This window comes from Anoplolepis gracilipes, chromosome 17, assembly GCF_047496725.1.
Source record: "Anoplolepis gracilipes chromosome 17, ASM4749672v1, whole genome shotgun sequence".
Lineage (NCBI taxonomy): Eukaryota > Metazoa > Arthropoda > Insecta > Hymenoptera > Formicidae > Anoplolepis > Anoplolepis gracilipes.
In genome coordinates this window covers 2,819,545-2,840,302 of record NC_132986.1, presented here as the reverse complement: position 1 = coordinate 2,840,302, position 20,758 = coordinate 2,819,545, and the positions used below count along the sequence as shown (strand labels likewise).

The window sequence follows — 20,758 nt, the reverse complement described above, 5'->3', positions numbered from 1 at the left end:
CCCTATCTCTTTTCGCACTTCACCAGCGTTCGTCCGTAAAAGCTTGAAGCATGCATCCTTTTATCCTCTTGTAACTTTGGTGCCTTCGCGCTCTTTTCGTTACAACCGGCTGTACGAAACGCGTACGGTAGTGACACGCCGTAACGCCGCGCTATTAACAGGCCGTAATTGCGCGACGCCGAAACGCCGACGGCTGAAACGCCCGCTCGCCACGTTACATTATATATCCGGCTTCCCTCCCCGACGAGAAAACGGCTCTCCTCTCTCGATGCCGCTCCTCGCGTCCCGACGCGACGTACAGCGATGCCGATGAAAATAGCTACCGACAGTCAAACGTGATCATTGATGAAACTCAACAGAGTATTCCCTATATAAGTGTAGAACATAGATCGGAGCATTAAAAATAAAAGCATATCTCTTTTTCCCGAAAATGCATCATTTTTGAGATTCGTATTTTTCATGTCATTCTGGCCGCAAAAATTTAATATTATAAAAAATATAAAATTATTATTTACTTTTTTTTAATTAAACATTTTCCGTGACGTTGAGCAATTAGGGAAATAAAGAAACTCTTTTTTTTTTTTTTTATATAGAATTTTGTTGACTCTTAAAAAGTTAAACTTTTTTATTTATTTTTTATAAACATTTAAGATCCAACAAATGATGAAAATTGCAATCGTTGATTCGATACATGTTTGGTTACGTGTTGATTTTTCTACGAAAACATCCATAGATAAAAATCTTAAATTTTATTATAATAGAATTGTCACACGAGGAATAATAATTTGCATTAAAAATCAAGAAATCACAAATGTACATATATAATAAAAAAAAAAGATATTTCGATATACTTTTGAAAATAATAATTGATATAGAAAAATGGTTATTTGTGACAGGAAACATGACAGTCGCGGTCCGTATTTTATCTATATAGGACACTGCATAATATACAGCTATTAAAAATATGCTTTTAAAAATACCATATGATTATATAGCTACTCGTCTCTTATTTTACATAGCTTTTACCGATGAAGTGTCACAATCAATCTTTAGCCAAGTTTAGTTTCCCCTCGTGCGTTGTCTACCAAGTTGCCCGTTTCGTTATTCTCAAAGGAGCAATCTCGATGAGCGGCACGATTTACGACGGGTAATTACCGATGTAGCCGGTAGTCCCTATATTAGGGTCCGGTTTGTATATCAGTGCTGTTGGTCGACGAACGCTTCAAAGCGCCTTGATAGTGCAACATTATTGCTCCTCGTCACGGCCGGTTATTCGTTTAGAAGAATCGCTCTTCTCTCCGACGGTGGCGATTCCATTATTAGACTCACAACGACTTGAGGTATGCACACTTTCGCCTATACTATACCCCGACTCGTGGTCGACGCCGTTGATCGTTTACCATCAACGGCTCCAAGTAGGTTAAATGGGAAACACAGTTTGTCGAACGAGATAACGTAGTTATTGAATATTACGGCATAAACTCTCTCTCTCTCTCTCTCTCTCTCTCTCTCTTTTTTGTCTTCCACCGCATCCGTCGTTTGCCTCGAGACTCGAGACTGCATCTGACGTCAAATGAAGTCCGAGCTTATTAATCTACCGCGGGAACGCACGAATCATGGAATTGAATTACAAGTACGAGAGAACAGTGCAATTACACGTGTTTCCATTATCGTGCCGGCCGGCGACGTCAAACAATACGAAAATCGAGTTTCGCCGTTGCCGGACGCAAACTTGAATGCCGACTATAGCTCCGCAAGTAGAGTACAACGCCTCGTCGTTGCCGCGGCTAGCCGACTTGGGTCGTGGGCGTATTATTCTATAGCTCCGGCTTCTGTTGGCTCGCTCGTATGTATGCAGGAGTGACGACTGTCGACGTCGCGGATACACGAGATACGCGCACGACAGTTCGTTGTCGTTGGCTACCGCGCGCCAGTACATACACTTTCACGTAATTGCATTTCGCTCGCCACACCCGACTTTACCATAGCCATTCGCCTTCTCCTCACCTCGCTTCTATCTGTCTAGAAAAACTTTTCGAATTCAATTGAAATGTAGTCAAATTCCGCCCCCCCCCCCCCCCAAAGAATGGTGGATTTCAATTAGGAAATTTATAAAGACAAGGTTGTTAAATAGAATATTTCAAACGCTTTGTCGTAGAAATAGAAATTTATAGTGGCAATTGCCATTGACTCGTTTAATTTTTATTCAAACTCTAGATTAATTAAATCAAATAAGTTAACTACTCTCAATTCTCTACAGAGATATAAAAAAAAATTAGATTTGCTGATAAAAACAGGTGATAAAAAATAGATACTAATAATTTTTGTTTCGACGATTAATAATCGTGTTTTGCAGACTTTTTTATATCCAGTGAAAATTTAAACGCGAGAAAATATGGTAAACAAAGAAATTATTATATTTTTATTTTTTATTATTATATGTGCTAGTGGCACATTCTATTAAGAGAATGTGCCACTAGTCGGTATTAAAAACGGGATTTTTTATTCGATTTCATAAAAGTACACTGATCATTTTAAACCTTGGCAAAAATTTTTATTTCCAGTTCACGAACTGCTTTTTGGGATTATCAAAATAAAATTTAAAAAAATATGTTTATCCGTGAAGAGAGAATTTCTCATCGTAGATAATTATACACCTTTGCCTGGATAATAATTACTTTTATTATATTAAGAGAGTTACGATGATACACATGACTTATAATCTTACACGCGGAGCGTATTACGTATCTAATTTACTAGTTATTAATTTTAATGTATTTAAACAAATCATTACTTATTGGTTTAAATACTTTTATCAAATATGCTGAAAATATTACATAATAACGTAATACACACTTTTATACGCTATCGCGTATCATTATCGGTTGTTTTCGCAATTCAAGTGTTTTTTTTCTTTTTTTTTGTGGCAGATTTTATTACTTATCTCTTTCGAAAGAGCGAAAAAAAATGTCAATATTACAACTTCTTTGCATTATTAGCCGCGAATGTTTACTTTGCCAATCCGCAACATCCGCTCAATTTCGCGGGACCACCTCCTCGTCATTTGTCGTCGACCTTGTCTAGGCACCTGCCTCGCGATTTCTCGTTGCGTAACACGGAAACTGGAGTGGCTAAGAAGGAAAAGAGAGGGAATGAAAAGAAGCTAAGAGAGACAGACAAAGGAAAGAAAGAGAAAGAGAAAGAGAAAGAGAATTCTTCTCTTGGTAGCAGCCTTTCTACCTCTCTGAAGGCGAGTGTAGGTGTCTCGTTGTTTCCATGTGGGTATCGAGTCGACTCCGAGGACTATTATTTGGTCCGAGGGTCGAGGGATTCGCGTTACGAGCGAGAAAGAAGCGAGGAGGGGTCCCGTTAGCGAAGGGTCAAAACTCCTCCGCCCCTTTTCGGAGGATACCACAGCGTTCCTCCTACTTCTCCCCCTACGTGCCCATCACCGTCCTTGTCCGCGGTACGCGTGGAAGAAGGACCGGGCGAGAGGTCCGTGCTTTCTCATCTTGTTCTCGAAGGCGAAGGCTGAAGGCCCCAAGGCAGGTATAATATAACCTCTTCCCATCGCCTCGGTATCCCCCTCTTTTTCCTTCTCTCTCACTCTCTCCTTCTCTTTTCTCATTTTAGAGTCCGTCCTTCCTCCTCACACTTTGGCGCGTCTCCTCTTATTCCTCCCGTCTCCTCTGCCTCCCCGTGTCACCCCTCGGCTAGCCGAGAGGTTATTTATTACAGGTTTGGCGTTTATATTGGATTTACACAACTTAAATACCGAGCCCGACGCGCGCGGCATCAACATAAATATTGTATTTCCTACGTCCACGCACGCACACGCGCACACGAGTTGCGCCTGAATCCGCGTCGAGCCAGTTTCACGACGCTTTTTCCCCGAATCCGCGATCGTAATCAGACCTCTCCGTCTCCCGGACCGGGCCCACCGGTCGCTAAAACGAACATACGATGTCTCTCGATGCCTCGAGAGAACTGACGCCTCTTTAAAATCAACTTCCGTCTTCCAGATAATATAAGAGCAATCTTTATCCACGCATGATCACCAACAGATATATCATTGAGACGTTTAGCACCGCCAAAAAAAGGTGGTCAAAAATCCAAAGAGAATGATATATTATCGGATTATAAAAATCACTTTTCAAATAAAAAGCAAAAGTCGCATAAACATGCTAAATATCTATTCCAACTCGTACAATTTGCTTAAAATATGCATAACGAGATTTCTCTCTCTCTCTCTCTCTCTCTCTCTTTCTCTCTCTTCGTGCGTTCGAATATCCGTGTATTCCTTAAAGGGCCGCCTCATAGTATATTCCACGAGGCGACTCGCGTGGCTGCAAGCCGCCGCGGGTCGGATCAGTTTTTGCGATAAGTGGTAACAACAACACCGCGCCTGGGAGACGGAAGATGCAGAGGAGGAGCAAGAAGATGAAGAAAACGACGACGAGAGGAGAGATCGGTGAAGAGGAGATAGACCGCTTTCGTTACCGCGGCAACTGCGCGGCCGCGCCGCGTGCCCGCGTTTAAGAGCAAAGCAGAGCCGCGTATATCGCAATCAGCTTGCCTCCTTATCTAGGCGACGGCTGCAAGAGCGTGTAGGCATTCATCATCCATCATCCGGTAGCGTGGAAAAGCGCCCGCGCGTTCTTGCGTTCTTGCGTTCTTGCGCTGCGCACAAGCAGTGCCATTTTCGAGAAACGTGTTCGTATGAGAGACTTTCGCGGTTACTTAGAGACGCATAGTTGATTTTACGCACGTAATAAAAGAGAAAGAATGTATAACTTCTCTCTATATCATTCTGTACCGCTTTCTCTCACTTGAATATATATGTGAGACCGAAATTGTGTCTCTAAAGATTTAATTATAGACACGTCGTATTTTTGTATGAAACTTTTTATTTTTAATATTGAAAAGATTACAACTGAATTAGGAAAAGGAGCGAAAGAAATTTATAATCACTGAGTGTCAGCTGACTCGGCTGATTTTATCAATGACACTTTGTCCTATAGAAATTTTTCAAGATTTTCGTATATACATATATATAGTATAGATTTTGATTTTGGAATGCTTACGTAAATTTGTCCAAATTAAATATTGTACTGTGATATCCTATTAGAAATCTCATTTTTATCAGAAATACGGGCTTTCGATCTAGTATTGAAATAGAAACGAGTATGGAAATTTATATCTTTTTTGACAGGTTAAAAAAATCGTTAAGAAACATCGGTATATTTTTACGAGATCAGATAAGAAATTCTATCTTTTATCCAGCTATTGAATCTCAATAGAATAATATATAAAAAAACATAATTTTTTTGTTTACTGTACATTTTTACATTTAAATTTCTACGAACTGGATATAAAATCTGCATAAGATAAGAAATACTATCTTTTATCCAGTTATTGAATCTCAATAGAATAATATATAAAAAAACATATTTTTTTTTGTTTACTGTACTTTTTTACATTTAAATTTCTACGAACTGGATATAAAATCTGCAAAGCTACTAATGATAAAGTAAAAAAAATTTATTTATTTTCTTATCATTTGAAAATTTGATTTTATCTTTATAGAGAATTCAGAATATTTAACTGAGTTCTTGATTCTATTTATGATGAATTTTCTGATGAATCCAGAGTTTTAATAAAAATGAAATCGACCATTGTTAACCGAGTCGTTGTAAAATTTCTTCTTCGTTAAAACGTTTTAAATATTCAACTCAATTATAATATGTTGAATGAAAGTCGGAAAAGAATTTTGAGCAAATACAAGTATAAGAGAAAACAAATAGGAAGCATGGTTCTTTTGAAAAATCTGCAGACTCGATTATTTCCAATTAGATCGTAAAAATGGAGGCTGCGTCGAGACTCGCGCACGCGGACCGCCTTCTCGCTGCGTCGCTCTCCGCGCAGGACATTACATTGTGGTATTCTCCCAATTTCGCGCGCCCACGCCTCGTCTCGCCCCGTCTCGCCCCGTCTCGGTGACGCGACAAAACGTCTCGCGAAGCACCGCATCGCCGGCGAAGCTCTAGCACGACCTAGTTGAATCCGGTAAGCGTTCGATTTGTCGGCGGCGCCGACAGGAATCGCGCGTTTGCGTCCTCGAATCGAGTCTTGATAAAGTCGCGAAATGCAAAATGAATCTAACGGAGATGATATTAAAAATAGTACCGCGAGAGAATAGCACGTGAATCGACACGGGATCTCGTTTCTTTTATATCGTCGTTCTCGATGAGCTACAGTGAACCTCGAGATTTATTTATCGAGCCAGATAACGCGGTTTCGTGTTTCGATAAACTGTTACGAAGTGGAGACGCCCACGTAGAGAGAATCGCGCTTGCACGCGTAAAGTTGGGTCTGTTTAAGACGTTGCGGACGTTTGCCAACCATTTGGCAAACTCACGATAAACTTGCACGCGAGCGAGAGTATGTCTTGCATTTCGCGTCCACCGGCTATTTAGTAGACAGTAGACCATTAAATTCGAAAGGAATTTTTTTATTCGCTCGTCTTATACATATATCTCTTCGCTTGGAGCAGGATGCGTACGGAAGGCCGACACGCGATTTCCGCGCACGAGTATCCTCTAACGTCCGTCGCAATCGGATTTTACGCGAAGTGACCAGCGGCGGCGGCGGCGGCTTCAACAGAGAGAGGTGGAAGCAGTGCATCTGTCCGCCTGACTGGGCGAATTGAATTAGGTGCGCGCTCGCGCCGCGAATCGAGAGAGAGAGACAGAGGTAGAGACGGATCCGCGAGGCGCATAACGGGCTGCACACGCCGCATAATACGTCCCTGCGTGCGAAGCCGCAGAGAGAGAGAGAGAGAGAGAGAGAGAGAGAGAGAGAAAGAGATCGAACACAGTCGGCGATGATGCCGTGTGCACCCGACGCGGCAACATTGTAACCAAGAGAGGAGTATACGCGAGAGATACGGGAGATGTGCGGCGCGGAGAGAAGAAGAGGAATGGGAGAAAAGGAGAGCCGGCGCCGGAGAGGAGAATAACGTACAGAGAAATATGGTTAGAGAGACCGCGAGGTGAGGAGAGAGGATGGTCAGGATCGAGAGAGAAAGAAAGAGAGAGAGAGAGAGAGAGAGAGAGAGAGAGAGAGAGAAGAAGGATAATGGCCGAGAGGGACAGAGAAGGAGGCGGAAGATAAGAGAGGGAACGTGCATCTGCACGTGTACGCGCGTTGCGTGTAGTCTCTGTGTGAGTATAGTGGGTGTCGCCTCTGTTGCCGCCGACGTCGCTGCCGTTCCTCGTTACAGACGCGGTTGCTGGACGCCCTCCACGACCAGCCCTCACGACATGATCTATCAGCCTTGTCTACTACTATACGCTCTTTCTCTTCCATCTCTCTTTCTCTCTTTCTCTCTTTCTCTCTCTCTCTCTCTCTCTCTCTCTCTCTCTCTCTCTCTCTCTCTAACTTACTTACCGTGGCGTGGCGTTCCTCTCTTTGTCTGCTTCTCCTCTCTGGTTCTCTCCTCGATCCTCGATCGGCGATGCGCACGTCTGCCCTGTGCTTCTCGTCCAGGGACGACCAAGTGCGTGCACGAATGCGTGCGCGAACGAACGAACGAGCGAGCGAGCGCCGGCTGATTCGACGCTAGGGGGAACGGATCTCGCGAGAGAAGATTAATGAGGAGTCGCGTTAGTCTCGCTGAATTATTTCGCGCGATTCGCGTATCCATTTATGAGGGCCGCTCCCGGAGATTTTTGTCCCTCGGAATAGGACGTGCATTCGTTATTATACTCCGGGAGAGAAGATAAGAATATGAAATAGGATAAAAAAGACCTTTGTCTCTCATTCCTTGTCTCTTTCTTTGTGACATTAGTCACTTTCACCGCACCCTCGAACGAATCGAATTGTAGAATCGACTCGCGTATCGAAGAACCTTGATTCTTTTAGTTGTTTGTATTAAAATTGAAATTAATGATGTAATTTTTATTTATCTTGCATCTTCTCTCATGTCGATATTATTATAACAAGGTTATTAGAATTAATAATATTTGACAGTTTGTCGTCATTGGTCATTATTTTTTTATCGTAACTTGATTATATATTTAAAAATCTGTTAATTTTTTCAAATAGGATTTCTCTCTCTCTCTCTCTCTCTCTCTCTCTTTCCTCTTATTGACAATCTGAAAACTTTTTTACGATTATAATTGATGCGATATATTTACTTTTGTAGCAACAATAAAACCCAATTAAAAACGAAATTATACCGACATATATTTTCAAATCTACAAGATTTCTCCATAAATTAGGAAAAGAAGGAATAATCGCGTCATATGATTCTTCGCTCTATAAACAGTCAAATGGTCTGGTCCATTTGAACCGGGCTCGTAGAAACCCGATCACGGTCCTGCGTTGTTCCTCCCCTCTCGCCCTTCCCCGACCCTCCGTCCTTCTCCGTCTCCCCTGCCTTCGTCTCCTTCCTTCACCGCCGTCTCCTTCGTCCCTGCGCCGAGAGAGCCGGTCCCCACCGGACGTGCCAGCCAGTGGCTCTCATCACGGGAGCGCGGCCACGCTCTCTTCTCGAGTAGAAGAGAAGCGTCGTCGCCGTCGTCGTCGTCGTCGTCGTCGTCGTCGTCATCGCCGCCGTCGTCGTCGTCGCGTGGCGGAGAGAGATCTCGAGACCACGAGAGGCTCTGCGCTCTCGTGTCACGTGCCGGCACGAACTCGTTAACTGCCCTAACGATCAGGATTCCACGTGGCCGCCGTCGTCGCCACGTCGTGGTTTCAGTCGATAATTGGCAGCGGGTCGACGTGCCAAATCGTCGCTTTTTCGATATTATATGGGCGCGCCCTTCTCGCGACGCAACGCGAGTATCGAGAGGGCGGGTTATAGATGCAAGACGTGCGAGGAAAAATTATTGCCCGATGTCGATAGATTCGGAGGAGGACTCCCCTTCTCCACCGGGTTCCTTCATTACGAAATTGATGTCACCGATTCGCAAAGCACGCAACAAGTTGTATTGCTTATCGTTAGGAGTGTTTAAACTTTAATTTATAGTATCATCTCGAGTCGAAATTTTTCTACTACTTTCGATCTCAACTTTTAATATAACATATACTTTGATACTTTAAGTAATCTCAGATCAATCTCTTCTTTCAAATTATTTGACCTATAATCTTGTCGAAAGCTTCTTCTTTTTTTTTTTTTTTAAAACTCCCAACTGTTCGTTTACTGTCTACTCAGAGTACTTCAATTTTTTTTTATATATAAGTAAATTGAATCTCTTGAAATGCTTTAGAATCTATAAACGTGAAAAAACTGATTGTGAGATTAAAAAAAAATGATTGAAAATGGGAATAACATTTCAACTCATTGTCAGAGTGATGGTCGGATAATGCATATTTAATTGTCGCTTTATGTATCTGTCGTTCTCATTTTTCTTTTACATCTATAATTTATTTGACATATACATATATATATATATATATATATATATATATATATATATATATATATATACATATATGTTCTGAAATTCTTCAATGACATTTGTTCTTTTGGACGAAATTTTTATCGCGTCGCCGTGCACTGCGTACACCATACATTCCTAGACATGAGCACGTGAGCTTTTCCCGCTCGGGAAGCGCACGTGCTTATCGCCTACGAATCTGACGTGCCGCGTTATTATCGTATCGTTTACGCCGCCTGTCGACTGCCACGCGATTTTAAGACGTATCGATCGCGAAAAGATATCGCGATCGCGCTCGAAATCTCGCGCGACGACACCCGATTCCGATAACGCCGCATTATCTAATGTACACGGCGTCGCTGACTGCCGTTACTGGACACGCCGCGAATATTATGCAGGACGCATAAATCTTGCAAGCGAGGTAACACAGCGATGCGATGCGATGCGATGCGATGCGATGCGATGCGATGCGATGCGATGCGATGCGATGCGATGCGATGCGATGCGATGCACGCGTGCCTAAAGTCGCCGTTGCATCGAGCAAATTCCTCGCGTATTTCCTTGTTGTCTTCCGACAAACGATCGAATAAACTCGTAGTATTTCGAACGAATAAAGGAGGTATCTTGTCGAACGAATTATTCAATCATTCCAAGGATTTATTAGAATTTTCCGTCAAGTCAGTCAGCTTCGTAAACGAGCAATATATCGAAGAACACATGCGAGATCTAATCCCGATCTAAACTCGGCTTAATACGCGGCGTCGCGGAACGGAAGGCGTAGAATAATACAGACTATATAGCATCTAACGCAAGCCTGCGTTAATTCTTAATGTTTAATCAGTGCACCTCATCGCGTGTCTTCCCTCTCTTAGCGCGGCCACTTATTCCGTCTCTCTCTCTCTCTCTCTCTCTCTCTCTCTTTCTCCTTCCCTGCATCATTGCGGGTTGGCAAGCATGCCTTGTAAATAGACAGAAACGCGTTTGCCGCCTATCTGACATCAAAGACGCCGACGCGTCCCGCGATGGTTTTATATACTAAATTTATGAACAATATACAGTTTCTCTGCCGCGCACCTAGATTCTGGCACCTCTCTTCCTCTCTCTCCCCCCCCCTCCCCCTCTCTATTCTCCTTATCCGGACTACCGTTGTTTTTCCTTCTCTTTCTCTACCGCTTCTGAACCGTCTCCCTTGCGGCAAACACGCACCTTTATAAACGGTAGGGATCCACGATAAGCGACTCCACGTTACCCTTATCAACCGTTGCACCGGTCGACGCTCCATCGCAAGAGCAATTATCCTCCTCCTTTCTCCCCGTCTCTCGTTCTCGCACATTTCTCTTTACGCGTGTCCCCAATTTGATTGCCGTGCTCCGTAATTATGGAGCTCCTGTCGCGCTTTAGTCGCTTTCGCTGTCGTTATTACGTTAGTTCATATTGCGTTCTATATCTATATATATATATATATATATATATATATATATATATGTATATGTGTGTGTGTGCGTGTGCGTGTGCGTGTATATATATATCAGCCGCAAACGAACGCGCAGAAAGCACCAGTTACGACGTAGGTAGAGCATATACTCCTTACATGGCGTTCAAGTACTTCCTCTCCTTTGTGACGATAACTTAGTTTCCATCGAGTATCGGTCCGCGCGCGTTAGCGGATTTTCAGTTACCACTATCGGCGACGTTATTTGAGAAAAATACAGAAATCCTTCGTTTCTTTTAATTGACGAAGAAATAAGCAATATTTTCGCAAACGTTTGAAAAACGGCGATACAAAGAGAATTGTAATGTCAGGAGATTGTAAGTGTGTATGGAAAAAGGGATTCTCGTTCAATTGTTTAATGTTATTCATTAAGTGAATTAATTACACTCGCCGCGAAACTCTCTCTCCCGTCAAAACGAAAATCAACCGGAAATTAAACTTCCTGCGCAATCAATTTCCCCGAGCGTTGTGGTAATTTAAGGGATATATTTCTAAGGATATAATTGCCACGGGGCGGAAAAGCATCCGCGTTAGCTTTCTCGCAGCATACACGAGTATTCTGCTCGCGCGGTAATTTTTTGTCACCAGCTGCCACTACTGTTGCATCGCGATATAACGAACGGCAATCGCGTTAAATCGTTATACGCGCCGGCCGGCGCCGGCAGCGCGTTTCCGCGAAAGGACGTCGACGCTGATTAACGATTCGATCAGCGACACCATTTGGCCCGCACGCATGCTCTCGCTTGCTTGCTTGCTCGCTCGCTCGCTCGCTTCGCCGGAACACCCATGAATTTTTATCCGGCAGAGAGGACGCAAACTGCTGCCACTCGCCTCCTCTGAATTCACGCTCGAATCACGGCGAAATCAATTTCGTGGCGTTAATTAGCATCGGCCGATATAACGCGCTCCGCTGCGTCGGCTTTAATTGCCGCTTGCATAATTTTTCGAGCGCGGGTAAACGGATTCCACGGTAGCGAATCGCCTCGTTATTACAAAAAAAAAAAAAAAAAAAAAGTGCCCGATATCGCGCCGTCCTACGCCGTTGGCTTTTATCGAGGCTAACTGGCGTTTTGGCGCGTTTTATTATATCGTATAATGAGTCTTTACACTTCATCTCTCTCTCTCTCTCTCTCTCTCTCTCTCCCCCCCCCCTCTCTCTCACGTTGTGCCCCGCATTTTAAAGAGACGCTTCAGCATCAGCTCGTGAAGACGGGGAGAGGCAAGCGGTTCCCTCATAATGACCACGATAAAATATGACGCGTCTCACGCACTCTCGACTCCGGACGTTATATACAATGTAGATAATTTTTGCGAAGCCCATCCACGGATTCTGCGACCGATTTAATAGTCGACTTTTTATCGGCGCGCAACTGCGACAAATTTTATTTATCATAAAAATTATAAGATGTACAAGTACACCACATGTGTGTATGTAAGGTTGAATTTTGCTTGTTTAATCCGCGCGAAAGTAATGAGAATGCTAAAAGAAGGCGTGCACAGTCGACTCTATTTTTTATCGACGAATGAATTTGCGACATTGTCCGTGCGCAATGTTCCGTCATTCCTGCGATTATCTGTATTCCCACGATTAACCTTTGCTTTTTCTCATTTTTTGTTTTAGGTAAGTTCACCACCTTTAGCAACGCTGATCTTGCGAATTCGCCTCCCGTGCATTCTGGTAAATGTAAGTCCCAGAGATAAAAAGGTATTGTAATAAAAAAAAAAAAAAAAAAAAATATTTTTTAGAATGGAGCAAAATAAGCTTAAAAAAATTTAGGATTTTTTAAATTTCTTTGGATGCATTTCAAAATACTTTTTTTTTTATACTTGCACTTATTATTGGATTCGTTAATTTTGATTCTGCATATAAATGTGTTATTGATAGAAAAAAATTTTTTAAAATTAATATATTGATATTGAAAGATTTAGAATCGTTTAGATTTTTAAGGATAAGAAAGAAGTTGTTTTCTGTTTCCATCAGATATTAAAAGATATTAGAAGTATAGGTAGACGGTTCGTGATAGGTAATGTGAGACCGGGGGCCTTTGTCCGAGAGTCGATAGACTCTTATTTAGCCCCGACATCGGTTCACCGTGTCGTAATGGGAATGAGAGGCCACTAGAGCCGGGTCGAAACGCGCGGCGCTCCCCGATAGGAAGGGTGCATTAGTCTAATCTGATGATCCACTCGTGAGCAGTGAGAAGTATCGCATTTTCGGCTCTGAATAAAATCAATCGACATCACCTAAACCAGTTGTCGACGACGACTCGCAACGTCCGGCCGCGTGGGTGGTCGAGCGCGTGGTTTTTCTCATTCGGTCCGCGTGTGTAGCAGCCTGCAAGTGCAATCTTTATACCGCATTTACGAGCTTCTATTCGCTTCGCGGTGCATACCAGCTGTTGGCTCGTTAGGTTACAGCTGAGTCTCCTTCGATGGCTCTCGCGTACTCGAGGACCAAATTCCCGCCCAACATTTCCGCAGATTTTACACGTCTAGCATTTGATATATTTCTCTGTGTACATATACATGCATATTAATATCTCTTTTCGCTTTATTTATGTGGGTATGTTTCTTATATATATATTTCACTTTTTGTATACAACTTCACCCTATACGTTTCGCTTGTTGCGTTCGCTCGCACGATTCCCACCCGCATCCCGTCGTTTCCGCTCATTCAGCCGCACAGATTTTCACGTGGTACCGCGAGCATTATAGCGGGGACGTCCGTCCTAATCTGACTAAATCATCCTTCTCCCCCGTATCCGACCGACTGTGAGAAGTATCATGTTCACCCCAATGGGCGGTTAAACGGGCACAATAGGACTGCGATTCGTCGAGGGGGCGCTCGCCTAAGCCACAAGCAGAAATAATAACTCGTGTAATACTTGGCCGCGCGCGAGCCCACCCCATGTATTAAATAAATATATAACGTCCGCGTAATATAGCCGTTATGAAAGAGAGAGAAAGATAGAGAGAGAGAGAGAGAGAGAGAGAGAGAGAGAGAGAGAGAGAGAGAGAGAGAGAGAGAGAGAGAGAGAGAGAGACCTGGCCGGGCGCGGTCGACCCCGTTTGCACCCCATCAATTGCATGCGGTTGTCTATCGCTCCTCCCCCCTTTCCCTCCTACATCCCTTCGATGTCCCCCCCCCTCTTCCCTCGCTTATATTCTAGCCGCAATATAAACCACTCTCGCACGCGCGGCGGGGGCGGATCGTCGTCACGCAGCTGCCATACCTGTGTCTCTCGTTTAACGCCGAAATAGTGCCGGGCAAATAGTCACGTGCGCCGGCTCCAATTGGATTTGTTCCACCTGTTATGCGCCGTGTAGTAGAATTATTGCTTCTCAAATATTCCACAAGACCCGCTCTCTTATGACGGCGACGGTCGACGATGTAAATGAATACCGGTTGCGAGACAGCCATATAGTTGCTAAAAGTCAGTGTAGAGACTAATGAAATTTTTTAATTTTGAAAATTAGAGACGATATAATCAGTAGTAGAAAGATTTAGATTTGTTTTGTTTCTTTTTTTTAAATAAAAGAAATAAAAAATTAAATTTTCAGCTCTTCTCATTGTTCCTTAGAGCTTAGAGTATAGAAGAATTGATGTATACGTCAAAATTTCCTTGTCCAGACAATTTTCCTTATTTATCGAAAAAATGATAGACGCGTAGAATAAAATGATAGGGATAGAAAAAGAGGGGAGGACCCTCGTAGACAACTTTTATTTTTCGTGTTTATCCAGGGCTATCACGAATTACACGTTAGCAAGATGTTCGCACCCCAAGTCATTGACTTCCACTTGATCTCGATCGGGTCTCAAATCGAGAAAGAAAGAGAGAGAACGAAAAGTCACGCCGGAGTTAGGGCGGAAATTGTTGTATGTCAATGTTGGCCAATTCGTCGGCGGGCTACACATCGCGATTATCCGCAGCGATCCATGATCCATGATCCGTGAATGGGCGCCCCCGATAAATACGGTCGGGGTGTCAGGCCGACTCGTTTCGCCAGGCTGTAGCCCCCTTCTTTCGAATATGAATATAATATCGCACCCCGCCACTCTCTCTCTCTCTCTCTCTCTCTCTCTCTCTCTCTTTACGAAATGATTTATCAATTGAGCGCCGCCGACCCCGGGGTACTGGTGTTGAAATATTATAACATCATTCCCCATGGCTCACCCTAATATTATCCTCCCTAGCCGGCCGCCATTAACATAACAATGTCGACCTAATTGCGGCCTAATCGGCGCCACAGGGCGAAACCCGGATAGGCGGTGCAATGTCGAATCCTCTCGTCGCGCTCTACATATCTCTCTTCTTTCTTTCTTTCTTTTTTTCTTCTTTATTCTCTCCCTCGATCTTATCTCGATATGAAGATTATCCGATTGGACGGAATAATTTCGGCGAGGCGATCTAATTATCGGCGCGAAAATCTCATTCGACGCATAGCGCAATTTAAAATTTAAATTTCTAATTTCGCGCTCCCGCGACGCGCCTCTGCTCTTCGCTGCAGCGTTAAATTTAAACGCGTACTTTCCTTAGTTGATCATTTCGCGCAAGACAACGGTACGACGAAAGTTTTAATAATCAATTTCCCTGGAGCGCGTCCGATAGGCTTTGATAAAGCATGCGAAAGTTCGTCCTTGCTGTCGCATCCTCGCTTCTTATGCTTCTCGAACCGCGAAGAGAAGCACTCGCGCGCTGAAATCAACTCGGAGCAGAGAGCATCGGCATGAGTTTGCGGTCAGATCTAGCGAGACGGTGGATCCGCGTTGCGGATTTTTTCACCCGCCGTTTGCCATCTCTCTTCTTCCTGTACGCTCATCTTCATTTGTTTCTCTTCCCCGGAGACCGCAATTCCAGATGCAATCTTCAGATATCGCAGCGTACTTACTTTTTGCAATTCGCGTCGCCAATCGCGATTCCTCGCTGTTTTTCCCGTCCAGATGGTACACAATCACGCCGTACTCTCTTCTACAAGTTCCCACTTGTTTTTCTCACCACTTCTTCTACGATAAAGTCACTGCTTTGAGATTGACGGACTCAATCGGCGAAGGGAAAGGAGCAAGAAGGCTGTATGGAATACGCACGGCGTTGTTTTGAAAAAAAATTTCCATCGGATTGAAAATTATTCGTGACTCTGCGAATCATGCGTATACATGCATGCTTCAAACCGCATTGTACCGCCGTAAATGTCAACCTGCGCACGTGAAACAATCCGCGCACGTGTGCACGCGTGTCTCATAAAACACCAGCGTTGCGCCGTTTCATTATCGCGTTATTATTTTCTCCCTTTATTAACAGTGCACGCGAAACAACGTCGCGGCGCTTTATTCTATTCCGCGTCGTATTGCGTATGCTTCTGACAATTTTCATTAAAGACTACCCGTCGCGTTCTTCTTTATAATGTCTTCTAATTCAGAGTGTCTACTCGCTGGAAAAACATGGAAAACATGGAATTTTCACAGGGATTTCTTTTGAAAAAATCAAAGAAGTCTCAAATTAAAAATGATTATTACTATACAAATTATACGTTTGAACTATATATATTTGTTTATATATTCAATGTTTTAATATAATATTGAATGTGAAATATGTATTTTTTCTCACTTTTAATCATAAAGAAATGAAAATTTTACATCAGTACAAATCAAGTAAAATTCTTATATCTCGTATATTTTGTAAAAGTTATTCAGTTTCAATTTTTTTTTAGTACATTTATAAATCTAGCACTTGAAACTTAAGAGGCTTTATGTTTTTCCTTTGTATGAATAAAAAACAATAAAAAAATTAATTTTAGAGAAAGTTGTATTCAAAAATCTTGAAAATATTCTCTTTATCTAGAATTTCGAATAAAATATACCTGGAAAATCAGGGAATTTTTTACAAGATTTAAATAGACACTCTATCTATAATTTGTAGGCAGTATAATTTGCATCACGATCACAATAGCGCAACACACAAATAGCTTATAGCACAAACTCGTTGAAAATGGTAAAGACACGTTAATACTTTGGACATGTAATCTCTTTACATCGAAGAATAAATGTGAATGTATGTGACAACAGATCGCGCGAGAAGTAAGAAACAGCTACTAAGGAAGACGTTAAATAGAACAAACGTGACTATTTCGCGCAATAAATTTAACAATGAAATCATGAATGGAACTCATTAAGAAACTGAATGTTGCGTGAAGACGTCTGGCAAAAAATTTCCCATGATTAAATCAAGGAAACGATAAAATATATTAAATAGATTCAAAAAATTGAGTTCACCAATTACGTAAATCGACATTTGTTCACATTTCTGTATTAAAAGCCACTATTTAAAACACATAATAATAACAAACCCAAAAATTTTTTGATTGAAGAATGCTCGATTCAAAAATGATTTTAACAATTATCTAAATATTTCGAACAATTTTACAGATTATTTAATATAATATTAAAAATTGCCAAACCATTTACATTAACAGTTGATTAAATTATACAAATATTTTTTTAAACAATAAAATAATATTGTGCCAGAAGTCTCAACTAATATAAAAAATATTAATATTGATATAAATATTAGTACTAATAATCTAAATAGAAAGCAGTTTCATATAAAATAAATAAGAGAAGAAAAAATACGTTGTTTTGTTTAAAAAAAAAATCACTGTCTTTTTTCATCATTTATCTGAAAATATGTCTCGTGATTCCGCGCGATATCTCTAGCAGTGAGTAGAGACAAAGCGTCATTGCGCTTTTAGCGTGATGAGAAATGTTCGTAACGCACGGACCGGATTCCCTTCGAAGGTGTGTCGCCTTCGAACAATTTATCATTTCTCTATGGGTCTGCCGGCGACATCAACAGCAGCAGCAGCTATACGCATATGACGGTTCCACGTAGATGACGTTTACGACGACCGACCGACCAACCGATCTAATACCGATCCTAGAAACGAAGAGAGATGAATAGAGGAAGAAAGAGGAGGATAAAGTTAGGCAAACGAAAAAGAGAAAAGTGACGGCTGCCGAGAGCACGTAGCGTTCGTATGATATGTTGCCGAGTAACGTATGCAGATAATGGATGTAGGGGAATATAGTCGGACGTATAAAGACCCCACGCAGGAGATACGATGGAATAGAGGCCATCTCTTCGCGCGTTCTCTATCTCTATCTCTATCTTCCTCTCTTGCCTCTCGTCGTCCTAACTACCGCCTGTACATGGAAGCACGCTTCTTCCCGCTCGCGCACTCGTGTTTATATATAGGAAGCAGAAGATCAAAGAACGAACCTTCGCTTAGCTTAGCATCAACACCGCGCTCCATCCGCGCGGTCCATCGTCCCCTAGATAGGTCGAGCGCTGCGGATGATGATGGTGGTGATGGTGGCGGTTGTGGAATCGCCTGTATTCCGCGCAAGGGGGAGGGGGAGAAACCGATATAAATGTTATGCCCGGAGAGGAAGGAAGGAGAAAGAGGCCAGGCGGAGCAAATGGACGGCGGGACGATTGATCTAACGAGTCGCGCACATCCGTTGCAGAGAGAGAGAGAGAGAGAGAGAGAGAGAGAGAGATATCTCGAAATTGAAACGAGCGTCGCGTTCTCTCCGCTATTGGGGAAGAAATCACGTACGTAGGTATGGCGCGGTGTTTCTAATTTTCTACCGTGAGTACGCAGACCGGAAACCGCGCGTTCTCCGACTCGCTTCATCGACAGGGAGAAAGAGGAGGAGGAGATCGAAAAACGAGGTGATCCCGCGCGAATTTGCGGTCGTGTCGTTATATGTATACCCTGTACAAGTACGTGAGAAACACGAGATTCATGTCGAAGAACCGTGCGCGATATCTACACGCAATCTATTGCATTTTCTTCCCCTCCGTGATTTGCATGTTAGAAATGTCATACTTTTTGCTAAAATCTCACGTCGATGTCTCCGTCGACGACTCAGCGACTTTGCGTTTGATAACATCGATACAAGACTCGAATTTAATTTAATCGCGTCTCTAATTAGTATCTAAGATATCTGTCAAATCGGTAGATAATAGGATTGTTATCAATGTGCGTACTTCATTGCCTGAATACTTAAAAGCGCGGAGGAAGATTAATTTATTAGCGAGAGCGACTTGCATTGTATTGTCAACGAGCTTGTATCGTAGACTGATATATCGTGTCGGTAATTGCTGAGAATCATATAAATATGAGTGACAAAAAGCCGCTCTCTATCTAATATGAAAGAAATAAAGATATTTGATCATCCGCGATGATCTCCCGCTTTTTTATCGGACACGCCGTTAAATGAAATAACGCGAGCGAGAGGGGGGAGGGGAGAGAGAGAGAGAGAGAGAGAGAGAGAGAGAGAGAGAGAGAGAGAGAGAGAGAGAGAGAGAGAGAGAGAGAGAGAGAGAGGCCCCGCTAGACGAGGCTACAACGGAACGTAATCGCGTTAACCTTCGAAAATAGAAACACCTCGCACGTTCTCGGCTGAATAACCGGCCCAACGACATTACAGCGATCGCGCCTGTGATCAGAGGCGCGGCCTGTATCGCCGGGGCAATTAATGTAATCACGCTGAAAAATAACTCGATATCGAATTTGACGCGGCACAAAGAGAGCGAGAGAGGCGCGCGGCGGCAGCGGCGGCGGCGAGGGCGATGGCGATGGCGGGCAACAGGGGGGAGGAGGAAGAGGTGAACGCGCGCGCGAACCACGAAATACGAAAAGTTCCATTGTGTTGATCGCATCGCGGCGGCGGCGGCGGCGGCGACGGCGGCGGCGGTGATGGGCCAGTAATTCGATATCGTTTAAACAATAGCGGTCAAATTTCGCGTTATACATTGTGCGTTATACATCGCACGCTGGTTATTATTTTGTTTTGTTTGTTTTTTTTTTTTTTTTTTTGTTGTTTGTTTTTCTTTTTTTTTTTTTCCGCTCTAATTCCGCGACGTCGCGTCGACGTGGAACGGGAGATTGATATCGGCTTTTTGTTAATGTTGTCGAATCGAGTCGGATACCAATCGCATTGTTGCGAGTCGCGCGGAGTCCCGAGAGTTACCAACAAAATCTCTTTTATGATAAATTTTGTCGTCGCTGCGGGATAACTGGAAACGCGGAATTTTCATAACTATTAAATGCATTCTATTTAAATTAAAATTACGTGTGTCTAAAACTACGGGATAGGTAATGATTTAAAATGAAGAATCAAAATCTCTCACGCTACCAGCATTGCCGATTCTTTTAGTACAATCGATATTTTTAATAAAATAATAATATTATCACTAACAGCAGTGAATAGTCACTAATGATCTCAGTTAGAAATATAACACTATAAATCAGTAAAATCTCACTAAAAAAATCAATTAGTGATAGTGGCTGTTTCAATTTTAATTGCGTCTTATATATGAGCTAGATTTATAGCTAATATATTTTGTTAAAAAAATAGTTGAGTTTTGATCAAGAGTTTTATATATTTTTTTTGTGAATTTATCACATTTGACAAAGTTAATACGTATATAATTTTTTTTTTAATATACGTGCACGTATTTTATTTTAGATATGCATAGAGACTTCTTCTTAAAAATAGTAATTTAAAATAAAAAAAGGCTTCAAAAGCTACATCTTGCAATTATGTACAATTTTCATCAATTTTTCAGTAAAAACTGTTATTATCAATGGGAAGATAAATCGGAGGAGAAAAGTAAAAGAATTTCATTAAAGATCAATAAAACTTTAGATCATTGCTACAATCAAATATAATAACATTTTCACTGGTTCGTTTTAAGAAAGTAGATCGCGTTGCATGGTTATCGCGCTATCCTTAGCGGATCATTCGTTTCCGAGCCCC

At 42.4% G+C, this 20,758-nt stretch overlaps 1 protein-coding gene across 2 annotated transcripts in view; it reads left to right on the top strand.

Moving 5' to 3' along the window:
* Positions 1-20,758, top strand: part of LOC140675292 (protein pangolin, isoforms A/H/I/S) — a 119,288-nt gene that overhangs the window by 53,818 nt on the left and 44,712 nt on the right. Inside the window, exon 4 of one of the 2 annotated variants that reach the window (XM_072909638.1) lies at positions 12,557-17,271. The exons of the other annotated variant lie outside the window; for it this stretch is intronic. Within the exon in view, the coding sequence (XP_072765739.1) occupies positions 12,557-12,649 (93 nt within the window). The 3' untranslated portion in view covers positions 12,650-17,271. Of the gene's footprint in view, positions 1-12,556; positions 17,272-20,758 lie in introns of those variants that run through there. 2 annotated transcript variants of the gene reach the window in all.